This window comes from Punica granatum, chromosome 7, assembly GCF_007655135.1.
Source record: "Punica granatum isolate Tunisia-2019 chromosome 7, ASM765513v2, whole genome shotgun sequence".
Lineage (NCBI taxonomy): Eukaryota > Viridiplantae > Streptophyta > Magnoliopsida > Myrtales > Lythraceae > Punica > Punica granatum.
In genome coordinates this window covers 21,235,293-21,256,997 of record NC_045133.1, presented here as the reverse complement: position 1 = coordinate 21,256,997, position 21,705 = coordinate 21,235,293, and the positions used below count along the sequence as shown (strand labels likewise).

Genomic DNA, 21,705 nt, shown 5'->3' with positions numbered 1-21,705 from the left:
TCGGAAGTATCATAAATATCTTTTGAAAATTTAAAAAATCATTTTAATTAAAGCTATTACAAAAAAAATAAATAAAATAAAAAAACTGAGAAAATTTCATTTAGCTATTCGAGCATTTTAAGGCCATCTGGCAGTAGCACCAGACACTACTCCACTTTATTATTATTATATATACAATATAATATAATATATATGATATAGATATGACTAGGAACTAATCGCTAGTCACTTTAATTTTCTAGATCGAGTTATATCTAATCTTTGACATGCATGGTTATATAGAGTGATAATCACAAGTTGTGTTGCACTTATCGAATCCAAAATGCTATATTGGACCAATTTTATCTACAGTGGAGTGCCGAAAATGCATGGAAAGTACTTCATGTGGTCGTGAAAAGTCGAAGGTGTGGACTTTTTTTTTTTTTTTGGGGATAAGCAGACTAAAGAAGGTGAGGACATTGCATAACATCAATTAAAGATACATATATACACGCCATATGTGATGATCATCCCCTCATCTGCCCATATTTTCATGATTGTTCCTCGTGCATGTTGTAGAGAAGAACGAATCACATTGGAATTCCTCGTAGACATGCGTTTTCCCTAGCAATTAATTCTTAGTTAGTGCATGCATGCCTTTTGTGAGAAACATCAATTTATCGAATATAAAGAGTCCTACTCGAATCAAATATATTTTTGCCAACATCCGTTGATACAATATATAGTGTATGCCTGTGTGGGAAATTCGGGCTGTCTGAATTAGAATCAAGCTCATGTGCCCACCAGATTCAGTTCCTGATCATACCATATATAGCTCAAACTATTGATTTTGTCAGCGTTTTTTAATTGGCAGTCTGTGTGATTTATAGATGTGTGATCGCATCGTATACACGTAAACGGTATGAGCTTGTTAATGAATATACGATGGACTACTCCCAGAGTGAGAGATCAATGCGTATTGAATTCTTATCCTAAACGTAAATAGTAGTGTTGTTCCTCGTTCAAACTTCAACATAGCAATGGCTTAACCGCCAAATATTTAGTTTATTCTGTTAAACAAGAGCAGATGTAATTTGTGGCTTGCGGATCTCGACCAGTGTTCTTGTATTCAATGATCGTGTGGTACGTGGGCCATGGTTATATGTCGGGAACCGACTCGCACATGAATCACGACCTATGGTTCATTCATATGGACATCCCAAACGATTAGATCGATCACCCGACTTTAATGATTTAAAGCGGCCTGCTAGCAATCACTCTGAATTCATCTTTCGCCTACCTAATTATAATTAGATCCCCAATTGAGCGGGGTTGATGCGATATCTTACTCAACATAATCGAATCAAATGGAGTAATCTGAGAGAGCACTGACTCAATCAAAACGGCAATTGGGTGTAGACTTAGGCTTAAAAAAGGCAGGCAGTCTGACTAGACGTTTGGCCGTTAAAGGAAATAAAATGTGACCCCCTATCCAAACTTAAATAAATATAATGTCTGGGGACGTTAGTAGTTAAGCACGGGCAACAGCTAGCTGGAAGTGGACGGTCCCCGAAAGCAATTCGTGGTTAGAGCAAGTCGGTGATATCAAATGATAGGCTCACTGATAAGCTCACGAACCAGAACTTGATAAGAAAGAAGGGTGGAGAGTAGAACCAACTATACTCACTCGATAAGATAACTCACCACGAGTAAGAAAAGTCGTTTTGATTCGCCACGCTCAAGGAGGAATTATAAGAATCGGAATTTTCGCCACTAAACAAGGGACTTGTTCAGATAAGAAAATAGAGGAAAACGCTCTAGGCAATTTCATTCAAATATTCATTAAAGTCTCTCTTCTATCTTCTCTTATAATAAGTGCATATTTATATAGAGGGAAGACATATCGCTTGACTCTAAATTAGGAAACTGACATCTAATATTCTCCAGATTACTTTCCTAAAATATAATGAGGAAACAATCTGAAATAGAAAACTTAAAATTATTGACTTAAGCTAATATAGAAAATAATATCTAATTAAGGGAAACTATATCATAGAAATATAGGAAACTTAATATCTATTAAGCTAAATTCTTGTTTCGGAATCTTCTAGAATACGCGTTTGGACCCGAAAATTCGAATATGTGTTGAGCTGCAATCTGAAGCACCCGAGCGGGAATAAGTTTGACTAAGGATTTTTGTTTTGAAAAATTTTACATTTAATCTACTAAATTTGATTACTTTTCTGTTTTCGTTTACTTTCTATTTTTTTTATTTTAGTCCATTTATCTTTGACTGATTTTCTGTTGTAGTCTTGTTTTTTTGTTGGTAAACTTTTCTGTTATGGTCAAATATATTCTTTTGTTCATTTTTATCTAGTAATTTTGCATGCTTTTCTATTTTAGTACTTGTATTTTTTATTCATTTTCGCCCAGTAACTTCCGTGATTATCACTTTTCATCTTTTTTCTTCTATTTTCTATTAGAGTCCACTTTTGATCTTCAATATTTAGTTTTTTTAAAAATTTCCTTCTAATTCCTTTTTTTTAATGTAGTCACTATTGTTACATATGAAATCAATATTGTAATTGTTTACCCAAAAAAAAATCAATATTGTAATTAAGCAATTGTTTTTTTAATACCAATTTCCAATTTTCAATCGACACGGGTAGATCTAATAAAGGACATAGACAAACACATACTTCACAAAGAATGCATTTTTGTTCCCTTTAATGTTATTGTTTAACTGATCCGTAAAAAATGCCCACGTTACATATTTTTTTAATAAAATATATTTTACAAAAAATGAATAAGAAAAAAGAGGACGAACACTAGAAATAGAGAGAGGGATTGAATCACCGATGGGGGCTTAATGTCGAACATCGCAATGCAAGCAAGGTCACTGGCGTTGGATATGTAGGCATTGGGAACAAGTTGGGCAGTGGGGGTATAAAACTGGCCATCTTCATCGCGGATAATCTGCCACCACATATATAGCCTAGAGTGGCGGTGGCCAAAATCGAGCCCCTCGCGTTGATCTGCTTCTAGAATAGAAAATTGATAGGTCTAATTAGTAGCCTTCTATTTTTTTGTAGAAGATAATTTTTTGTTTAAAAAATTGTCAAGCCAACGATGTTTATGGAAAATTAAATGATAGGATTAAAGGAGATCAATTGTTTAACTTTGAAAACGTGATTTAACAAAGGAAAAAAAAAGAGTGATGACGAAATTGTAAAAAGCAACTAAATCCTAAGGACTAAAGGTGGACTTTTCTTGATAAAAAATTGAAGAAAATGATTAAAACAGAAAATCAACTAAAGGTATAAGACCAAAACAAATAAAAAGAGAAAGAAAAGGTACTAATATAGACAAATATGCAAAGTTACTGAATGAAAACGAACCAAAAAAAGATAATGGACTAAAATAAAAAAGTAATCAAAGTTAGTGGACCAAAAAAGGAAAAGAAATTAGAAAGTGGATGAAAATAGAAAAAGTAAGCAAACCTAGACTAAAAGTCTAGTTTTCCCTTCTTCTTCTTCTTCTTCTTTTTTTTTTTTTGTTGTCATGAGAAAAATAGCAATTACATGTATTTACCGTGGAATATAATATATTCGCTAATATCAAACAAATGTTTCAAATTTTCAATGGAATCATGGACAGCAAAATGACAGCAAAATGACATCACGATGAATTAAATATATCTAAGATCCCAATGAAGGAAAATCAGTTCCCATGAAGAGGCCATTACAAGAAGCTGTAAAGTGCATACAAGAATCCTTTTTTTTTTTTCGGTGCAAGTGCATACAAGAATCTGATTCTATACAGATCATTGAAACAACCATATTCTTTCATTTGATTTCCGAAGTATTTTAAAGCATTTTTTTAAAGATGAGTCAAGATTTTAAAAAAGGAAAGGAAAAAAAAAGGAGGAGGAGAAAATCCTCCTTTTTCAATCTAAGGATGTAAATGCATTTAGAAAAGATTGCTACTACGCTGGAGAATGGAGAATTAATTATTAACCTATCTCTCGGGGTTTGACTAAATCTGGAAAGTTGTCTAGAAAAGTTAATTCTATTAATGCTATGGTAGTGAAAGTAGTCCCTATAAATTTCCACGACGATAGATAGGGGTAAGATTTGTTTGGCATCTAGTAAGTCATGAGGTTAACCTTTTATTGTGGGGCAAACCTTTAAAAATCACATTTTGTTAGGCAAAATTTTTGGATGACCTTAAAATTTCAATGGAGCCAATGCTCCCTCGAGGCTCAAGTAAGCTTGGCTCCATCCTCGGCTTGGATGACTTGTCTTTGACTCGCCTTCGAAGACCTGGGTCCGTCGAGGTGCCTATTGGCCACATGCCGGGCATCTACAATTCAGAGTCTTCCATATTCAATAATTCGTAGTATATAATGGCGATCAATAATGCTTTCTCTGTCTGTGGGTGTCCACTGAATTTGAGAGATGAAAATCACATTTCATCTCTTAAAAAAGAAATGGATTCTTATTATTTTCCAGCTAAAAGACAATAACTTCTTTTCTCCTAAAGAATTAGTTTTCTAAAGACATACGCAAAGACACCAGAGCGGAGATTTATTCTCAGCATCTCCTTCTTTGCCAATCACACACAGTACCACAAAAAAGCAATTACTTCACCGACAAAACAGTAGCGTGGAAATGTCCCAAAGCCGGTTCGCTCTGGTGCGATTCTTATTCCTTTTAAATAAAACATTCCATTCGCGAGTATTGTGAAATGACATAATTCATAATTGAGAAAGTCTTATCTTTTAGTCGACTGAGCCATCTCCAACTTGAATTAGTGAGAGTTTACTGAATTTTCAGATAGCAGGTGGTGAAATTAAAAAAAAAAGAGAAGAAAGTGAACTGGTACAGAAGAGCAAGGCGAGATATGATTCTATTAATGGCTGGTTTCCTCACAAAGCCCCTTTCATGCACGTGTTCTCAATCACAAGCCTTCTGATTCCCCCAGTTTTTGACCCACGGACCACTGGTCTTACAAAGGCTAGCATTTACTCACCAATCCCTGCCTCCACAATGACAGGGAAACCCTAACCTCCCCGTACCATCTCCGGATATCGATCGATGTAGTCATACATATAGGTTCAGCTTTAGATCCATGGTCGTCGATAGGTCGTGTTTGATTTTCAAGGATGTGATAGCGGCTCGACTCTGCTCTACTTTCAGTCCCTAGTTGTAGCTTTCATATCTGACTCGAACATGGTAAGAATGCCGGCAAAGAAACCACCTCATATGTTCGGATTTGAGTTATTGAACCATCAAATGTTTTCAGGCAGTGGCCGCCTAAGGCATCTCAAGGCCTAAGGCGAAAATTTAATCTGAACCTCTAATTTATATTTAATAATAATAATATATTTTTTTCGGTAATTACAATAATATATTATTTTATTTTAAATCCTTTTTACAATTTTTGAGACGCAAAACCTTAATAATTAAGGTTCTTATAATCAATATTTTCTAATAATTTTTCCAATGTGATTTCACTTCGTTATAATCATTCACTCTGAAAAAACATAATATACTCTTCTTCTCCTTACACCAACCAAAATAATATGAGGAAAAATAATTACAATAATAATAAGTGGGAAAGTAATAAGGAAAGTTGAGTATTTCGGTGAAAGAGGTAAAAATTATTAAAAGAATAAAATTACTTTAATTGAATATTATGGAGGATGAACAAATTCGGATATGATTAAGAGCACAGAAAATTTAATTCAATTGAATTTAATGGATAGTCAATTAGGAGAATGTAGTGGAAAAGTTCTCAATGAATTGGGAAGTTTTGATAGAGAGAAAAATTATGGATTTTGTGTAAATTGAAAAAAATTATGGATTTTGCGTAAATTGAAAAAAATTAGGAATTTGTGAAATCAATTACATCATAGTTGGCTAATTAATATAAATAAAGGAAAATGAGACTACTTAAGAATATGAAGGAGCCTTGATTTATTATAGGCAAGTACAGTAACTAATTATAATATTCCTTGATATTCAACCTAAAATTTAGGGGCTAATCAAAGAGACTGTAGTGTAGTGGTGTATCTTCTCTCGGTAACTCAGAGATTTTATGTTCGATACTTGGGTGGAAATATCCGTGCTCATTTGTTAAATATTTATGATTTTATTTTCATTGTACTAAGATAAGGGGCATCCTTGTAATAAAAAAAATGGGGCTAAGGCGACAGCTTTACTAGCCATACCCTGGAGGCGGCCCTGTTTAACGAGAAAATATTGATTGAATATTACTCATTTATTTTGAATGAGTAATAACAAATTAAAATGCTTATAAGTGAGAAATACTTATAAATGAAAATCAGTGGATTTATACAGTTAAGTGGTCATACAATATCGACCAAATATTTGCTTTGTTTAACCAGGTAACCTTTTGGTGAAGTCGATTAGGAAAACGTCCCAAATACATGCACCACGTGGTGCCATCATTTTTCTCAATTGCATGCATATAATCATAAGTGGGGGCACGTATATGAAATCTACCTCACCCGTCGTACGTGGGGCATATGAAACAGCGTCGGAAGATGTTTTCTCACCTTATGATCCTCAGAGATGTGATATCAGATCACACACATATATAAATATATATAAATATATATATATATATATATATACGTATTATGCAGTTCCTGACGACTGCAGCCTGTATCAGAACTTCTGAGAATTTACGAGCAGTCCTATATCAACTCAATGATAAAGGAAGGCTTCATTACTCTCGAAATTATTTTTTGAATTAAATGAAGGGAAAAGAGAACTAATATATGCACATACTATTCAATAAATTGCACCGTAACTTTGGGCTTGAGTGTGGGTGGAAGCAATTAAAGATCGATTTCTTCCCACCATGGCACCTTCGGTTGGGGGCCCTACACGTGCATTAAAAGGCTTCCCCAGCAGAAGCCAAGATATCCTCAGACTTAAAAAGTATTGGAACATATGTATTTATTTACATATATATTCGCATGTTTATGCATATATATTCACATGTATCTACATATATATATATATACATGTTGTCTCCCCTTCTACCGATGTTAACTCTTTGAACCCATCCCTCTTCCCTCTCTTGGTTCTTCCTTGTACATCCAAATTCATATTCATTCTCCTAGGCGGTTTTGACGAGTTCGCATGGCGAGCCATTTCACGGTCGAATAAGACCTTATTAGGCCTATTTGATCTGGGAGCTCTTGTCCTACTTGTAGCTGCATGTACCTATAGAGAGCACGAAACCTCAAGGTGTGGACTAACCCAAAACTAATTAAGGCCAATTCCAAGGTCGCAAGAAATGGCTCAGACTATGACGGTGATGCTTTATTACATTCTTTTCTTACTCCTGGGCTTCGGCACGGCCAATGTGGCCGGTGCCGGTGGAGGCAAGTGGCAGCTGTTGCAGAAGAGCATCGGCATAACGGCCATGCATATGCAGCTCCTCCACAATGACCGTGTGGTCATCTTCGACCGCACGGACTTCGGGCTGTCCAACCTCTCCCTCCCCAATGGACAATGCCGGAACAACCCCAAGGAGCTGGCAGTCCAGGTGGACTGTACCGCCCACTCGGTAGAGTATGATGTGCCCTCCAACTCATTCCGGCCCCTGGTGGTCCAGACTGACGTGTGGTGCTCCTCGGGGGCGACCACACCCGATGGCCAACTGATCCAGACTGGAGGGTTCAATGACGGAGAGCGCCGCATCAGGATATTCAACCCGTGCAATGCTGGCAGCACGGAATGTGATTGGCAGGAGGTCGACAACGGCCTCTTGGCTCGACGGTGGTACGCCACCAACCACCGTCTCCCTGACGGAAGGCAAATAATAATAGGCGGGCGAAGGCAATTCAACTATGAGTTCTATCCAAAGACTGCCAATGCCCCGAACGTGTACAGCCTTCGGTTCCTGGTCGAGACGAACGATCTCAAGATCGAGAACAATCTCTACCCCTTCGTCCACCTTAATGTTGATGGGAATCTCTTCATCTTCGCGAATAACCGGGCGATTCTATTCGACTATGTGAACAACAAGGTGGTCAAGACATACCCGACAATCCCCGGTGGCGACCCCAGGAGCTACCCGAGCACCGGCTCCTCAGTCTTGCTTCCGCTGAGGAACCTTCAATCAAAGGCTATTGAAGCAGAAGTGCTGGTCTGCGGCGGTGCGCCGAAGGGCTCATACAATCAGGCGATGAGTGGGAATTTCGTCGGAGCTTTGAATACGTGTGCGCGGATTAAGATAACCGACCCGAATCCTCAGTGGATTGTGGAGACAATGCCACAGGCTAGGGTCATGAGCGACATGCTGCTCCTCCCCAACGGCAATGTCGTGATCATCAATGGAGGTGCTGCGGGCACCGCCGGCTGGGAATATGGCCGGAACCCGGTTCTAAATCCAATCATTTACCGCCCCGACAACCCGGTTGGGGCCAGGTTCGAGACCCAAAATCCGAGCAGCATTCCCCGGATGTACCATTCCACAGCAATCCTCCTTCGGGATGGGAGGGTCCTCGTCGGCGGGAGCAACCCCAACATATACTACAACTTCACCGGAGTACTATTCCCGACCGAGTTAAGCCTCGAGGCCTTCTCGCCACCATACTTGGACGCTCAATCTTCAACCCTCCGGCCCAAGATTCTATCCCCTAGCTCCCAGACCAAGATTGCCCTTGGGCAGAGATTCACCGTGCAATTCACCCTGGCAGCCGCTCTGAATGGGAGCACGGTGGCTGTGACAATGGTGGCGCCGTCGTTTACAACGCACTCGTTCTCAATGAATCAACGGCTGCTCGTGATTGGCGGCTCGAATGTGGCCGCCGCAGGCCCATCTAAATATGTGGTGGAGGCCGTGGCACCCAGGTCGGGTAATCTCGCACCATCGGGGTTCTATCTTCTATTCGTGGTCCACCAGGAAATACCCAGCGAGGGCATATGGGTCCAAATAGCATGAATGAATTGGCCTTCGTCAATAGACCGATAGGGCTCATGCTTCCCATGGAACACAGAAGACAATCATGGTCCCAGTCCAAATTAATTTCACAAGAAGAGGTCTGAGGAAGTTGGGAGTTTGTCTTTTTCTTTCTTTCTTTTCTTTTAATTTTTCGTGAGGTTGATAATTATTAGGTGGAAATGGAAAAATTACGGATTTTTTTCTCTGATTATATATATATATATATATATATATATTTCTTCTTGACTGTCCCTAAAGAAATTTATATATACACCGAACATGCCAAATTAATATTTTACTGGGAGACATTAATTTATGTAGCCACGAATTTACATGGAAATGGAAGTATGTCATATCATACCGTGTTTCCTTGTCCTGCTGTCCATATGTTTTCTCCTTTTCCGTTATTCAGACTTTATTTATAGTCTGAATTCAATTATCGCTTTAAGCAACTATTACATAAATAATTAGAAAATCGGAATTGATTTAGACAGCGAGTGAAGATCATTTTCAGTTGATTAAATAACTTAGCTTAATAGCCTGAGAAAGGAGGATTTGTACTGTAATGACACCACCCTCGATTTAGAACTAAGAGACTTTGTATTCAATTCTCACTAGTTGAACTCCCTCTCCATTAACAGCTTCTTTATCATCCCATTTTCAATCCCGTTTTAGGCTAACCTACAGATAATGCATGGTCCCTTGACGTCACTAAACAGAGAATTTCTTTTCCCAATTAGTTCTTTGTATCATATTATTCTTTTCTTTTTTGGCTGAATATATAATTTTATTCTTATATATGTTGTGTTCAATGTGCTTTTAGCTAATCTCGGAGCAAAAGGCAAAATGTTTTTTTTTTAGGTTACATAATAGTACATTAATTTAACGACATAATAATAATGCAAAATTAATATATATTCTCATCTCAGTGGCAGGTTGCCGCCCATTATGAAGTGGTCCTAGGAATCTTCATAATTTCTTCCTAGACTTTTATTTTTCCTATCCTTTGTCCCTCTTGTGAGAAGGGACGATGGACCCAAAGTTTGTGGTTAAGGGCGAATAAGAAGATGTTTTTTTCAAGTTGAGGACGGGAACACAAGAAATTTCCTCAAAATTTTAAGAATAATGTAAGAGTCTTGCCAGCATGATACGGTGTCATGTGACTCTATTTAGTATTTTAATTCAATTGTTTAGTACTTTTTATCAACTTTTCAGTATTTTAGTTCAAGTGTTTAGTACCGAACTAAAATATTAAATATTTAGGGAAAAAAAGTATTAAACACTTGAATTAAAATACTAACGGTGTCACATGACATCATGTCATGCTAGAATGTCCCAATATATAAATTTACTAATATCATCAAAATTTTATTGGTGGGGCAACAGCCCCCTCGATCCATCTATGCCCGTGATCGCTTTTCGTGAGAGATATTTGGAAAATAAATGTACCGTGCTTTTTAAGAATTTCGCCGTTGAAATTTTAATATCTGTCTCAAAAAATAAATAAAAATAAACTCAACTACTGAAATCATAGTAGAGGTATGATATTCTCATTTGAAAGATTGTATCATAGAAGTTCCCTCCCTTATTTTCCTTGAATCTCTTTGAGATTACATCAAAACCCCTCTCTTTCTTTTACCAATTTATTTTTCCAATATATCTTTGGCTTTTATCAAATTTCTTCCCCAAGTACCATATTTCAAACAATCTAATTATTTAAAAAATCAAAATTCTCACTAATAAACGTAAGTCCTATTATTTTCTTTCCTCTATCCCATTATTAGCTTCATCGGCCTCTTAATAATTGAAAAAAGGAAAAGACATAAACACTTCTCAACCTGCGGAAGGTTCTTCCTTCCACAAAACAATCAACGAGGTGCTATGATATAAGATAATCTTGAGACAAGATAACCTTTGGAACTTCCTTTTATTCACAATCACCCCCAACTAATTCGCTCTTGGCTAACCAGATAGTTTAATCATGAAATATATTGATGGGACCGACCGGCACACAAGGAAACTCTTTGACATCTCACCTTAGGCGTACCGAAGAGTAATGCAGCATGAAGGTTGTCGACCACGGAAGCTTTTCAATGTCGCTTTTTTCTTTAGCAGTAAAGCTTTTCAATGTTGCTTAATTGCATCTTCTTTTTTTTGTGACTTAGTGCTCCCACTTTATTTATTTGCTCTTCAATTATATGATCAGAATGCACCTTTTATGGGCTATAATGACGCTCACTGGACACCAATAACATTGTTGTCATTAACCAAAACTAGATTAATAAAACCTGTTTAAAAGAGTGGCTTTGAATTTTTGTGGGCAAAGCGCGGGATGACCCGACACGACCCAAAAAGCAGAAATATGTGGTCAAACCAAAGGTACAAATTTGATCTGATCTGATGTGATACTTGGATCTTTCTTTTGCAGTTGTTCATAAATGGACTTTGAGAAAATCTTGGAATTTTTTTTAGATAAGTGATGATATTATTAAGAGCATACCATGGCCAACACCCTTATCTAAGGATGGAATCTATTGTAGGGAAGCTGCCTTTCATGAAGTGATCGATTCGGTCTTGTGTGTCTAGAAATCAAATAAACTTTTCCTTTTTTTTCTTCATATTATGAGGGATTTATGAGTTTAGTAAAGGGACATAAAATTTTTCACCAGAAGAAAAAAGAAGAAAAAAAAGAAAGAGTAAAGTATGTAACTATTGTCAAGTCAAGAGTGATTATCCCAAATCAGACAAATAGAAGGAAAAAAAATATATGAGTATGTAAGATGATTGGATCTATCATCCTATCGGTTAGAGTTTTAAAAAAGAAATCCTAAATATATAAAATAAAAAATAATTGGGTATACAATTCTATATGCCAATCTGCACTTTTAAATTGAATATATCGCAAGAAATCAAGTACTTGAACAAAATGTAAGACGAACTTCAACCTATTAAGCTCGAGAAACGCATCTTGTTTATGCCAATGTGTAGGAATCCCACACTTAACAGAGCAACGGCGGAAGCAACGGAAAACAGAAAATTCAAAATTTTTTATTGCGCGAAACCTAAAATCAGGATCGCACTAGAAGAATAGAGACAGATAAAGCGTATCTGGGCGCGATCTTATCGCATAGAACTAATGTTGGCTCCTCAAACCAAGCGCTCCATGTGTCACGCCTCTACCGGTATCCACGCCAACCGCATCGACAGAACTTCGGGACTGGCTGTGCTAGCGACCTATACCCGAAGGAAGGCGCATGCACAAGATAAAAACTTTTAGACTAATGGACCCGAATAGGGCCCTTGAGCAAATTGTAATCGTATTATAACTTACCGTAATCAAATCGGATAATTTTTGAACCTGAGCGTCGATACCCTTAACCAAGGGCCTTTACCCCTATTTATAGGCTTAGGGGAGGACCCCATGGACTTCATGAAATCAATGTGGGATAACTAAAATTGGTTATCCTCATGCCATGTGTCCGCCACGTGTCGACCTCTCATTGGTCCACTTGTCATCATATGCCCGTGCCACGTGTTGGCACATTATTGGACCAATTGTCATCGTATGATTGGACCAAGTGTCATCGTCCGATTTGACCCCCCATTTAATCTATTAATCTAATGATCAGAATCCAATCAATCAGGAAGTTTAATCTCATTAAACTTCCGACGTTTCCATCTTGCACTTAACCTCATCCAATCTCTATTAGATAAAGTCGCCTTCATTATCCACCGATTCGGTTGTTGCATGTGACGCTGTAGGTTCCCGATTACGTTGGCAGTAATATCGAAATCTCTATTTCGACATTACAAATAGTGAGTGGCATCTAGCAATACATCATTGTAATCCAAGCAATCGGAAAGTCAACTGTTTGACGAACCTCTAGACTATGTTATCGTGCAGCAATGTCCCTTTGTCCTCTATATCTCAATCGAGCCCAAAGGCATGGTCGATGTCATCCTTTGTATGGCTCAGTCTTTTCTTGATTCCGGGTAAGTCTATCAAAGCAAACGAGCTCGATATTTCTATACCGATTCATTTGGATATGCGCATACACTTCCAGACTTCTTCCACCAAGGGGCCCAGTGAGATATCGCTCCCGATACGAAAGAATGACAAATCCTCTCTTTATTACTCACATTCCTCTACATGCTCTGTGGCATACCCAATAACTGTCTTTCTAACCAACATATCTTTATAACCAGCCTATTAATGTCAAAGTTAATGACATTACATGTAGGAATCCATAGTGACCTAAAGTCAAAGGACCTCTGCACCATAATCACTATGAGAACTGTTAATGACAATTTCATAACGACCCATGTAATAGTTTCATGGCAGGTCAATCTAGTACGCATTACCCTTAATTCATATATTTGGTGTGACTTGATGTCTCTACATCCATGACCTATGAGACTTGGTCATTAATCACCACCATACTGGCCTCATGCATTATCGTTGTCCTAGTTAACGATAATACTTCAACCAGAGACATTAGGAATAGTGTTCATCATTGATAGGATCTCATCAAGTCATACTTGATGCCTATCGAACCTACTATCCAATGACGTTATCATGTAAAATAAAAGCGCAACCACACGATAACAGAAATGCCTCATGGTATATACATGTCATAATACAGAATTGATGACAAATTACCTCTATGACACACATCAATCCCAACACAATGTTATTTATGGAGACACCATAAAAAATATCCCACACCAATTCTCCTCAATGAATAGACATAGTTTGGACAAACCTAATGTGGAGAAACACCAGCTCCATATATATACAGCAGGCAAACATTCTTCTTTGGAATGTTTGCCTAGTGAGTAGTTCAGCACGCTAGTTTCTTTCTGGTTGGAAAAGCCAACTTATTAGGTGTTCAAAATCCCCATAACCAGGAAAATAAATTCTCTAAGATAAGATATATTAATTTCGAAAACTCACATGTCTAAAAGGCAGATCACCTCCCACCTTCGTTCCTAACATCACCTTCCGAGCGACTGAAAAAAAGAGGATATCATGTCCAGTCTCAAAGATAGAAGTGGGATAGAATGTTTTCAGATCTACTGTATCGTCACTCCAACCCAATACAAATAATGGGATAAGACCAGTTGAATACCAGGTATCAAGCACATCAAGATCTTGGCACAATTGAAAGTTCATGCCAACAAATTTCGTTGCAGCAGCTGCCTAAGCCTCTTGCTCATCTCTAGCAACCACCCAATGATCATCGTATGCACCAAACTCTTTCACTTTATCATTTTCTAGAGTAACCTACCCTGCAGGAACACAGTGGCCTCACCAAATCTGCCTTAAGATGCACCAGTCCCTTATACTCTTTAGCCATTTGTCACGTCAAATTACAGAATTAGAGAAATGAGATAATTACATTCATTTCAAGATGCGACAGACTAAGTGAAAATAAAACGTGGTACTTTTTCCACTTGGCTACGTGTTGTCTGGGGATTATCTCAAGCTTCCCATGGTCCTCACCATAACTGCGTCTAAAGCTTCCTTCGCCATGATTTTGCAATTAACCCACCATTGTGGCTTTATCAGTGGCTCAATGACATCTTTGGTCCTCGAGGAAAGGCCAACTCGCATCTCATTATCTTTAGCAAATCGATAGAAAACCTAAATGTGCAAACGAACAAACCATTAAAGAGGAATTTGAAAATGTAGAAATGTACTTCTTTGCTAGGTTAAAAGCATATAGATTGTTTTTTTACTTGTCATTTTTAGCTATGACAATTAAATGAAAGGAAACATATTATGACATCTAGAAGATGAGAAATGGAATTTATTAGAATGAAAAAATACTGGGAATAATATCACCATATAGTATGATATTTTGAAAATTTTCACCACATAGCACATATAGTATTAATTTTGTCATTCAGTACGATATTTTGAAATTTTTTCATGAAATAACATAACAAAAAATAATTTCACCTAGCACAAAATTTTGAATTTTTTTTACCATATAGCACAAAAAATTAACGTCACGCTACGTAGTGAAAAAATGTAAAATTTTGTGCTATGTGATGAAATATAATATGTGTTATGCGGTAAAAAATTTTAAAATTATATGGTGATTTAATCCTATATATAATATATAATGCTAAAATGATAGGGGAAGGATGAATGCGTTGCTCGAACTTTGTCAAATAGTCAAATCCCCAGCTCATCATTGAGCAACCTTTCACTTCCACAAGTCTAATTAATTGCGAAAATAATCCCAAGAAAAATAAAATAATCCTGAGAAAAATATTCATAAGAAGGTGAATATCACTTTTGAATTTTGACATTCGCTCCAACTTTGACATTTACGACCTTATCAGTCTATTCTTTTTTCGATGAATTTATCAAATAGTTATAAGTAGCAGCTTTGTTTGTTTTTTGAATAATACTCCAACTCTATCCAATTCACCTCTATTCTTTCTCAAATTCAATAATATAATAATTATTGATTTGTTTTTTTTATTTAATAATACTTCTCTCATTCATACTTTTTGCTAACATTTTTAAATTCTCATTTAGTAATAATTTTTCACTCATACTTTTTTTTAACTATTTTTAAAATTAAATTTTTAATAATAAATTTTCCATCTACTTTAACATCTATATATACGTACATATGTATATTTTCATATATCAATATATTTGTCAATACTTACAATCATTGTACAAATCAAGTTGAGTTTGATCACTTATCCAACTCGAAAACCAAATGTAAACTTAAATTTTTTGGATGAAATTCACGCCCTTCTTAAATTTCTAAAAGCTTTGTTTGATTTTTGGATAATAATCCAACTCTACCCAACTTAACTCCATTCTTTCCCAAATTTAACAATATAATAATTATTATTTTGTCTTTTTATTCCATTTAATAATATTTTCTCACTAATACTTTCTCTAACCATTTTTAAACTTCTATTTAATAATACTTTCTCATTCATACTATTTTTCTAAATATTTTCAAAGTTATTTTTTGAATGATAAATTCCAATATACTTCCACATATATATACATACATATATAGATATATTCTCACACAATAATATATTTATCAATACTTACAATCATTGCTCGAAATCAAGTTGAGTTCGATCACTTATCCAATTCGAAAGCCAAACACAAACTAGCGCTGCTTTGTTTGTTTTTCAAGTAATAATTTTACTCAACTCAACTCTATTTTTTCTCAAATTTAACAATATAATAATTACTATTTTGTCTTTTCTGACATTTAATAATAATTTTCACTCACATTTTTTAACCATTTTTTATAATCAATTTTTTAACAATAAATTTCCTATCTACTTTTTATAATCAATTATTTAATAATAAATTCTCCATCTATTTTGACATATATGTATACATGCATATATATATTCTCACGCATTAACATATTTATTAATATTTGCAATCATTACACAAAATCAAATTATGTTAGATCTCTTATCCAACTCAAAAACCAAACGCAATTTTTGGATCTTATTTATTGCTTTAGTTGGTAATAATTAGTAACATTCAGGAAGATGAGAAATATCCATTAATCGCGTCAACTTCTACCAGCTTTTACCAATTATCAGTCTAATTTTTCGAGCAGCTTCAATCGTATCATGTATTTTTGTACTACTTACAAATGCAGGTTTCAAATAAAATGTATCAATAAAAATGTTAAATAAACTGCAAATACATGGCACAAATTTATATCATAATTTTAATTAATTACCTTAATTTTGATTCAAATATTCTTTTTCATTTGATTTTATAAACTTATTAATAAAGCACATAAATTAATCCTTTTTTGTTGAATAACGTACTATTTTTATTTAACTAAGATATTTCATACAATCAACTCAATATGATAAATTTAAAATCTTTTCTTTATTGTCAACTTGAAAATTATAAAAAAAATAATAATTTTACGATCATAAGCTAATTAATATTTTTAATGATCCAATTAAATAATAAAATACATATTTCTGTCATGGATAATAAAACCGCGCAAAGCAATTGATGGAATGGCTAGTTTCATTTTCAACCGAGAAAAGTTATTCTCCCTCATTAATAGTTTATTTAAGCGTACGAATAATTGTCATTCTAAATCCCAAAGACAAGGCAAGCCCGAAAGGGAAATGCGTGTCTTCTTACGAACAGATCATATGGCCCCTATCGCAATCAAATCCGAATTACAATCTCGACTCTCAATCTTAAGTTGGATCCTCTGAATTGATTGATGAATGTGGATCCATCCAATGATTGGAAATGGCACCTCTCTTGAAGATAAGCTTAATATTCATGCCAAGCAAGTCGGCCCACGACTTTCGACGGGAAAGGTCGGATAGCTTGGGAGGCATTCCTGAACTGGCTGTACTAACTCAACTCCAAAGGTCATCGATCAGACCCACCAATTGGTGTCTTTGTTCTAATGGTTTACGCGATCTAGCTCGTATGTTTGTGAATTATGTTGTGGTCCAAAGCAATGACACAAAAGGTGACAATATGGTACCAATTGCCAATTTAGGGAAAACTTTACGGATAACCTAAACTAGAAGTAATCCGTGATGACCAAAATAAAATTACAGTTGAAAAGGCAAAAAAAAAAATTCCCTTCAGTAGGAGCAACTTTTCTTTCTTTCCCCATTATAACGTCATCAAAGAATCGTAAGTAATAATAATGCGGAGAGAAAATATCAATAAATGTGCTACAATTAACCAAACTCATTCACCCGAATAAAGGGGTTTGGAAGTCTTATTAATATAAGAATCGAATTCAAAAACTTTTTTATTTCAGATTGAAGGTGAGTGCCAATTTTAATCGTATTTGTAAAACTCCATTGTCATATAAATGATTGGGCTCATCATCTCAGTCACACAGACGCGTAAAACATGCTTTAATACCATATAAAATTTCATTAGAACTATAAAGTCGCATTTGGTGCATTACCATTTGAGATTATTGGTAATTCATATTCCACTGAAATATAAATTCCCACTTTTAAATTACTGGTAATATTGTCAATCGAAAAAATTACTAGTAAGGTTCATTTTCATGTTTGGTGTGGACTGATAATGTTATACATTACTGGTAATCTTGCAAGTAATCTAGATAATCATTCCCTGCCGGGAAAGTATATTGCTAGTTGAGTGAAAAAGTGAATTACCTTGGACATTCAGATTACCAATAAACTGTTTCAGTCAAATATGATAATTTAAGGGCCTAGGTAATTTAAAATTAGATTTCCAACCATTCACGTGAATTATCTCATACCAAACACTTTAAAAGTAATTGGACTTATTCAACATATTATATACTCAGTTATTTCTTTTTTATTCTTATGCAAATCTCCCATTGTCCTGACTATGGTCTATGGCTTTACATGAAGATGAGATGGAAAAATTATATCGTCATAAACGAAGCAATGCTCTCCATTCTTTTAAGTTTTAATTGATCAAATGGATGCTCAACCTAGTGCAGAAAATTTCGTAATTTATTATGGACAATGCAATAGGCTAGATCAGTCACGGCTACGAAGTCAAGCGAGGCACGCATCTTTCAGCGAACCCAAGCGTCTCCCGAATATATTCTCTATGATAGGCACAATTCCGATTAGATTCGGCCCCTCTAGTGATGTCTTACTTTGTTTTTTATATTTCTGTAGAGATTGTGAGCAGGGATGGTAGCCAGCCGCGAGTCACGGGGACATATGCGATCCCAATGAATAACATGGGGGGTCTCATTTTCGAGAGTTCACGGGCCCTCGTCTTGTTTTAATGTGACGTTAATAAAAAGTTCAAAAATGGGATATATTGCAGTTCACTCCAACATCTTTCGTTAATTATATATTCGCACCCTGCTGAGTGCTGTCTCTATGTCACTGTCTGAGGAAGAAAACCGCGTGGAAATTCAACCCATTTTCAGATCCAATTATTATATCCGTGTGGCCCTCGTCTTGTTTTAATGCGACGTTAATAAAAAGTTTTAAAATGGGACATATTGCAGTTCACTCCAACATCTTTCGTTAATTATAAAATCGCACCCTGCCGAGTAGGGGTGTGCATGGATACCGGGTATACCCGGAACCGATCGAAACCTACCCGTTAGGGTATGGTCCAGGTAGCTCGTATTGAAAATAGGGTAGGGTCCATGTATTAAAATTAGGAACCAGTGAAAACAGGTTCCGATTCCGGTTCCGATTTCTGCATATAGGGTACCCAGAATCGGAACCGATACAATAACCAGATAATAATTTTCCTGATTATATTCAGATATATTTCACCATTTTACTTTACCATATTCCCCTCTCAGTCTCTCTCTTCTCTTGGTAAAAGTTTCGCATTCTTTATCGTCGGCAGCTTTGGTTTGACGATAATAGGTGTATCCTCGATGAGGCCTGATCGTATTACAAATGTTTAGTTTTGTGAATGGATTGATGAGATATATTATTTTTGTTGTAGATGTATTGTGGATTTAATCTAAATTTATATCGACATTATGTTATGCGTAATTACTGATTTTTGATGAGATATTTTCGGTTTTATTTAGCGAAACAAAAAAATTTACAGGTTCCGGGTAGGTTCCGATTCCATGACTCAATACGATAAGGTCCGGTTTCAAAATCTTGAAATATGTTTCTTATAGGGTAGGATCCGAGTATCGTGAAAAAAATAGGGTATCCGGAACCGAATACCCCTACTGCTGAGTGCTGTCTCTATGTCACTGTCTGAGGAAGAAAGCCGTGTGGAAATTCATCCCATTTTCAGATCCAATTATTGTATCCTCTACGTCCCCAACATTTTTGTTTTGGGGGAAGAAAATGGGAGAGTAGTTCATGAATGACAAAGGAACGTAACCGAATCGACCGTACAAGATGCAATTATTTTGGTACGATTCATTACCTTCCACTTCCACTATCGTATCTATCTATGCATGCTCATAAAGCCATGTACTATAGTAGGAGGAAGACGAACGAATCAATGACGATGGAAATTGATGGGGTCGATGTACTTTCATGTTGACCCAAGGTATTCTAAAAGAAAAGGTCTATCCAAGGCTGTGTTTGATGGGCGTAATGTAATGAAATATCGATTATGGATCAATCACATACGTAATTCCCATTACAATGTTTTGTTATCAGCAAGTGTAATAGCAATTACGAATAGGGCTTACGATTCGCAATAGAATATGACTGGCCATGCTCCACCATCATATATATCTAATGGGGATTGCTCGTACGTAATACGTAATCTAATAACTAATATGCCTTACTCATTCCATCACATTTACAAATCGTGTCATTCTCCCGTGACACCCCCCCACCCCCCCTCCCCCGCGACGTTGAACGCCATTTGCAGCCGTAATAGAGGCTATGAATCCAGATCTAACCATGAGTTGGTCGAGTTTGGCCTCGACAACCGAGATCTCAGCTGGAATTCCTCGGAGATGACCCACAAACCTATGGGGTTGCCAAGTCGAGGTTCGTGGACCCCAGAGCTTAATTCGCAAGTCCAGGGCGAACCTAACCATAGGGTTCACGAGCCTTGGGTGGCTCGGGGAGCTATACATTCGCCGGAGCACGGAGCTCCGGCTATCCAAAGATTATTTGTCTTCTTAATTTTTCTTTTTAAAAAAATATAAAAGATAAATAAATAAAATTGAAGTCTTTCTATGTTTTAAATATGATTTTAAGTTTCATCATGTCATAGTATTTCCATCGTTCGATTTAAATTTTAGTTTTGCAACTCCCTACAACCAAACAAGCAAAATGCCGCCCGCTTATTTTAAATTCAATTCCTTGTCAATTTGATTTGGTATCAATTACATACAACCAAACATGCCATAAGAGTTATTACTGTCCGCTTTATATGAGCATAATGTGTACAGATATATCTTCTGTAAAGATGCATCTATCGAAGGATGTAAGCTCACACATAACATCATTCCCTTCCAATGTGGTGACCTGAGTTTAGGTAACTAAAGCAAGAACTATGGCCCGTAACAAACAAATCCTTTATCAGGCATGGTCCCTCCAAGGCTTATATGAATATATATATATATGCATATTTGAAGCAGTGCATGCTTGGCTAGGTGAGAAGAGACGCATGGAATTAGAATGGGAAAGCTGCAATCAGCGAGAGGGGATGGGTTCACATGGATTGCCCATATATAAGAAGCGCATGCACGTCCAAAATTTCATGTCCTTCCAGCAGACCTTGTCGGCTAGGGAACAAAACAATTTTCTACTGTAGTTAATTATAATCAACTATCCAATTCTCGTACGTACAGAAATTTTCATAAAATGCATTTTTGTTTTGTGCATGTTGAAAAAAATCATAATATCTAAGATATAATTTGTACAAGATCATATATTATTCCTACAATTATTTTCGGCAGATACACATTATGAGGGCCGGGGAGACAAGGTATGCATGAGCAAAAAAAAAAAAAAAAAGAACACCAAACTATATATTTGGGAGTAATTTTAAGTGATCGAGTAAACTAATTACATAATGGGCTTGACGTGGTGGTGATGCAAATTGAAGGTCAATTTGGAATGATATCTAGCTAATATGGCGGCCCCCATTCCCATATGAGCTTTTATAATGCCATAGTTATGTTTGGTGGACCGGATTAAAAGTACGTTAAGCTTCTGACTGGAATTGGGATTAGGACATGACGGAATATAACATTAAACAATAGAATTTAGGAAAAGAATGGGAAAACCCAA

The 21,705-nt window shown here is 36.2% G+C and overlaps 1 protein-coding gene across 1 annotated transcript; it reads left to right on the top strand.

The window, feature by feature from the left end:
- The first annotated feature begins 6,930 nt into the window (after positions 1-6,930).
- LOC116214975 (aldehyde oxidase GLOX-like) lies at positions 6,931-9,319 on the top strand. Its single transcript, XM_031550516.1, has one exon. It carries the CDS (start codon positions 7,309-7,311, stop codon positions 8,959-8,961), a length of 1,653 nt encoding a protein of 550 aa, XP_031406376.1. The 5' UTR covers positions 6,931-7,308; the 3' UTR covers positions 8,962-9,319.
- Positions 9,320-21,705: the final 12,386 nt, after the last annotated feature.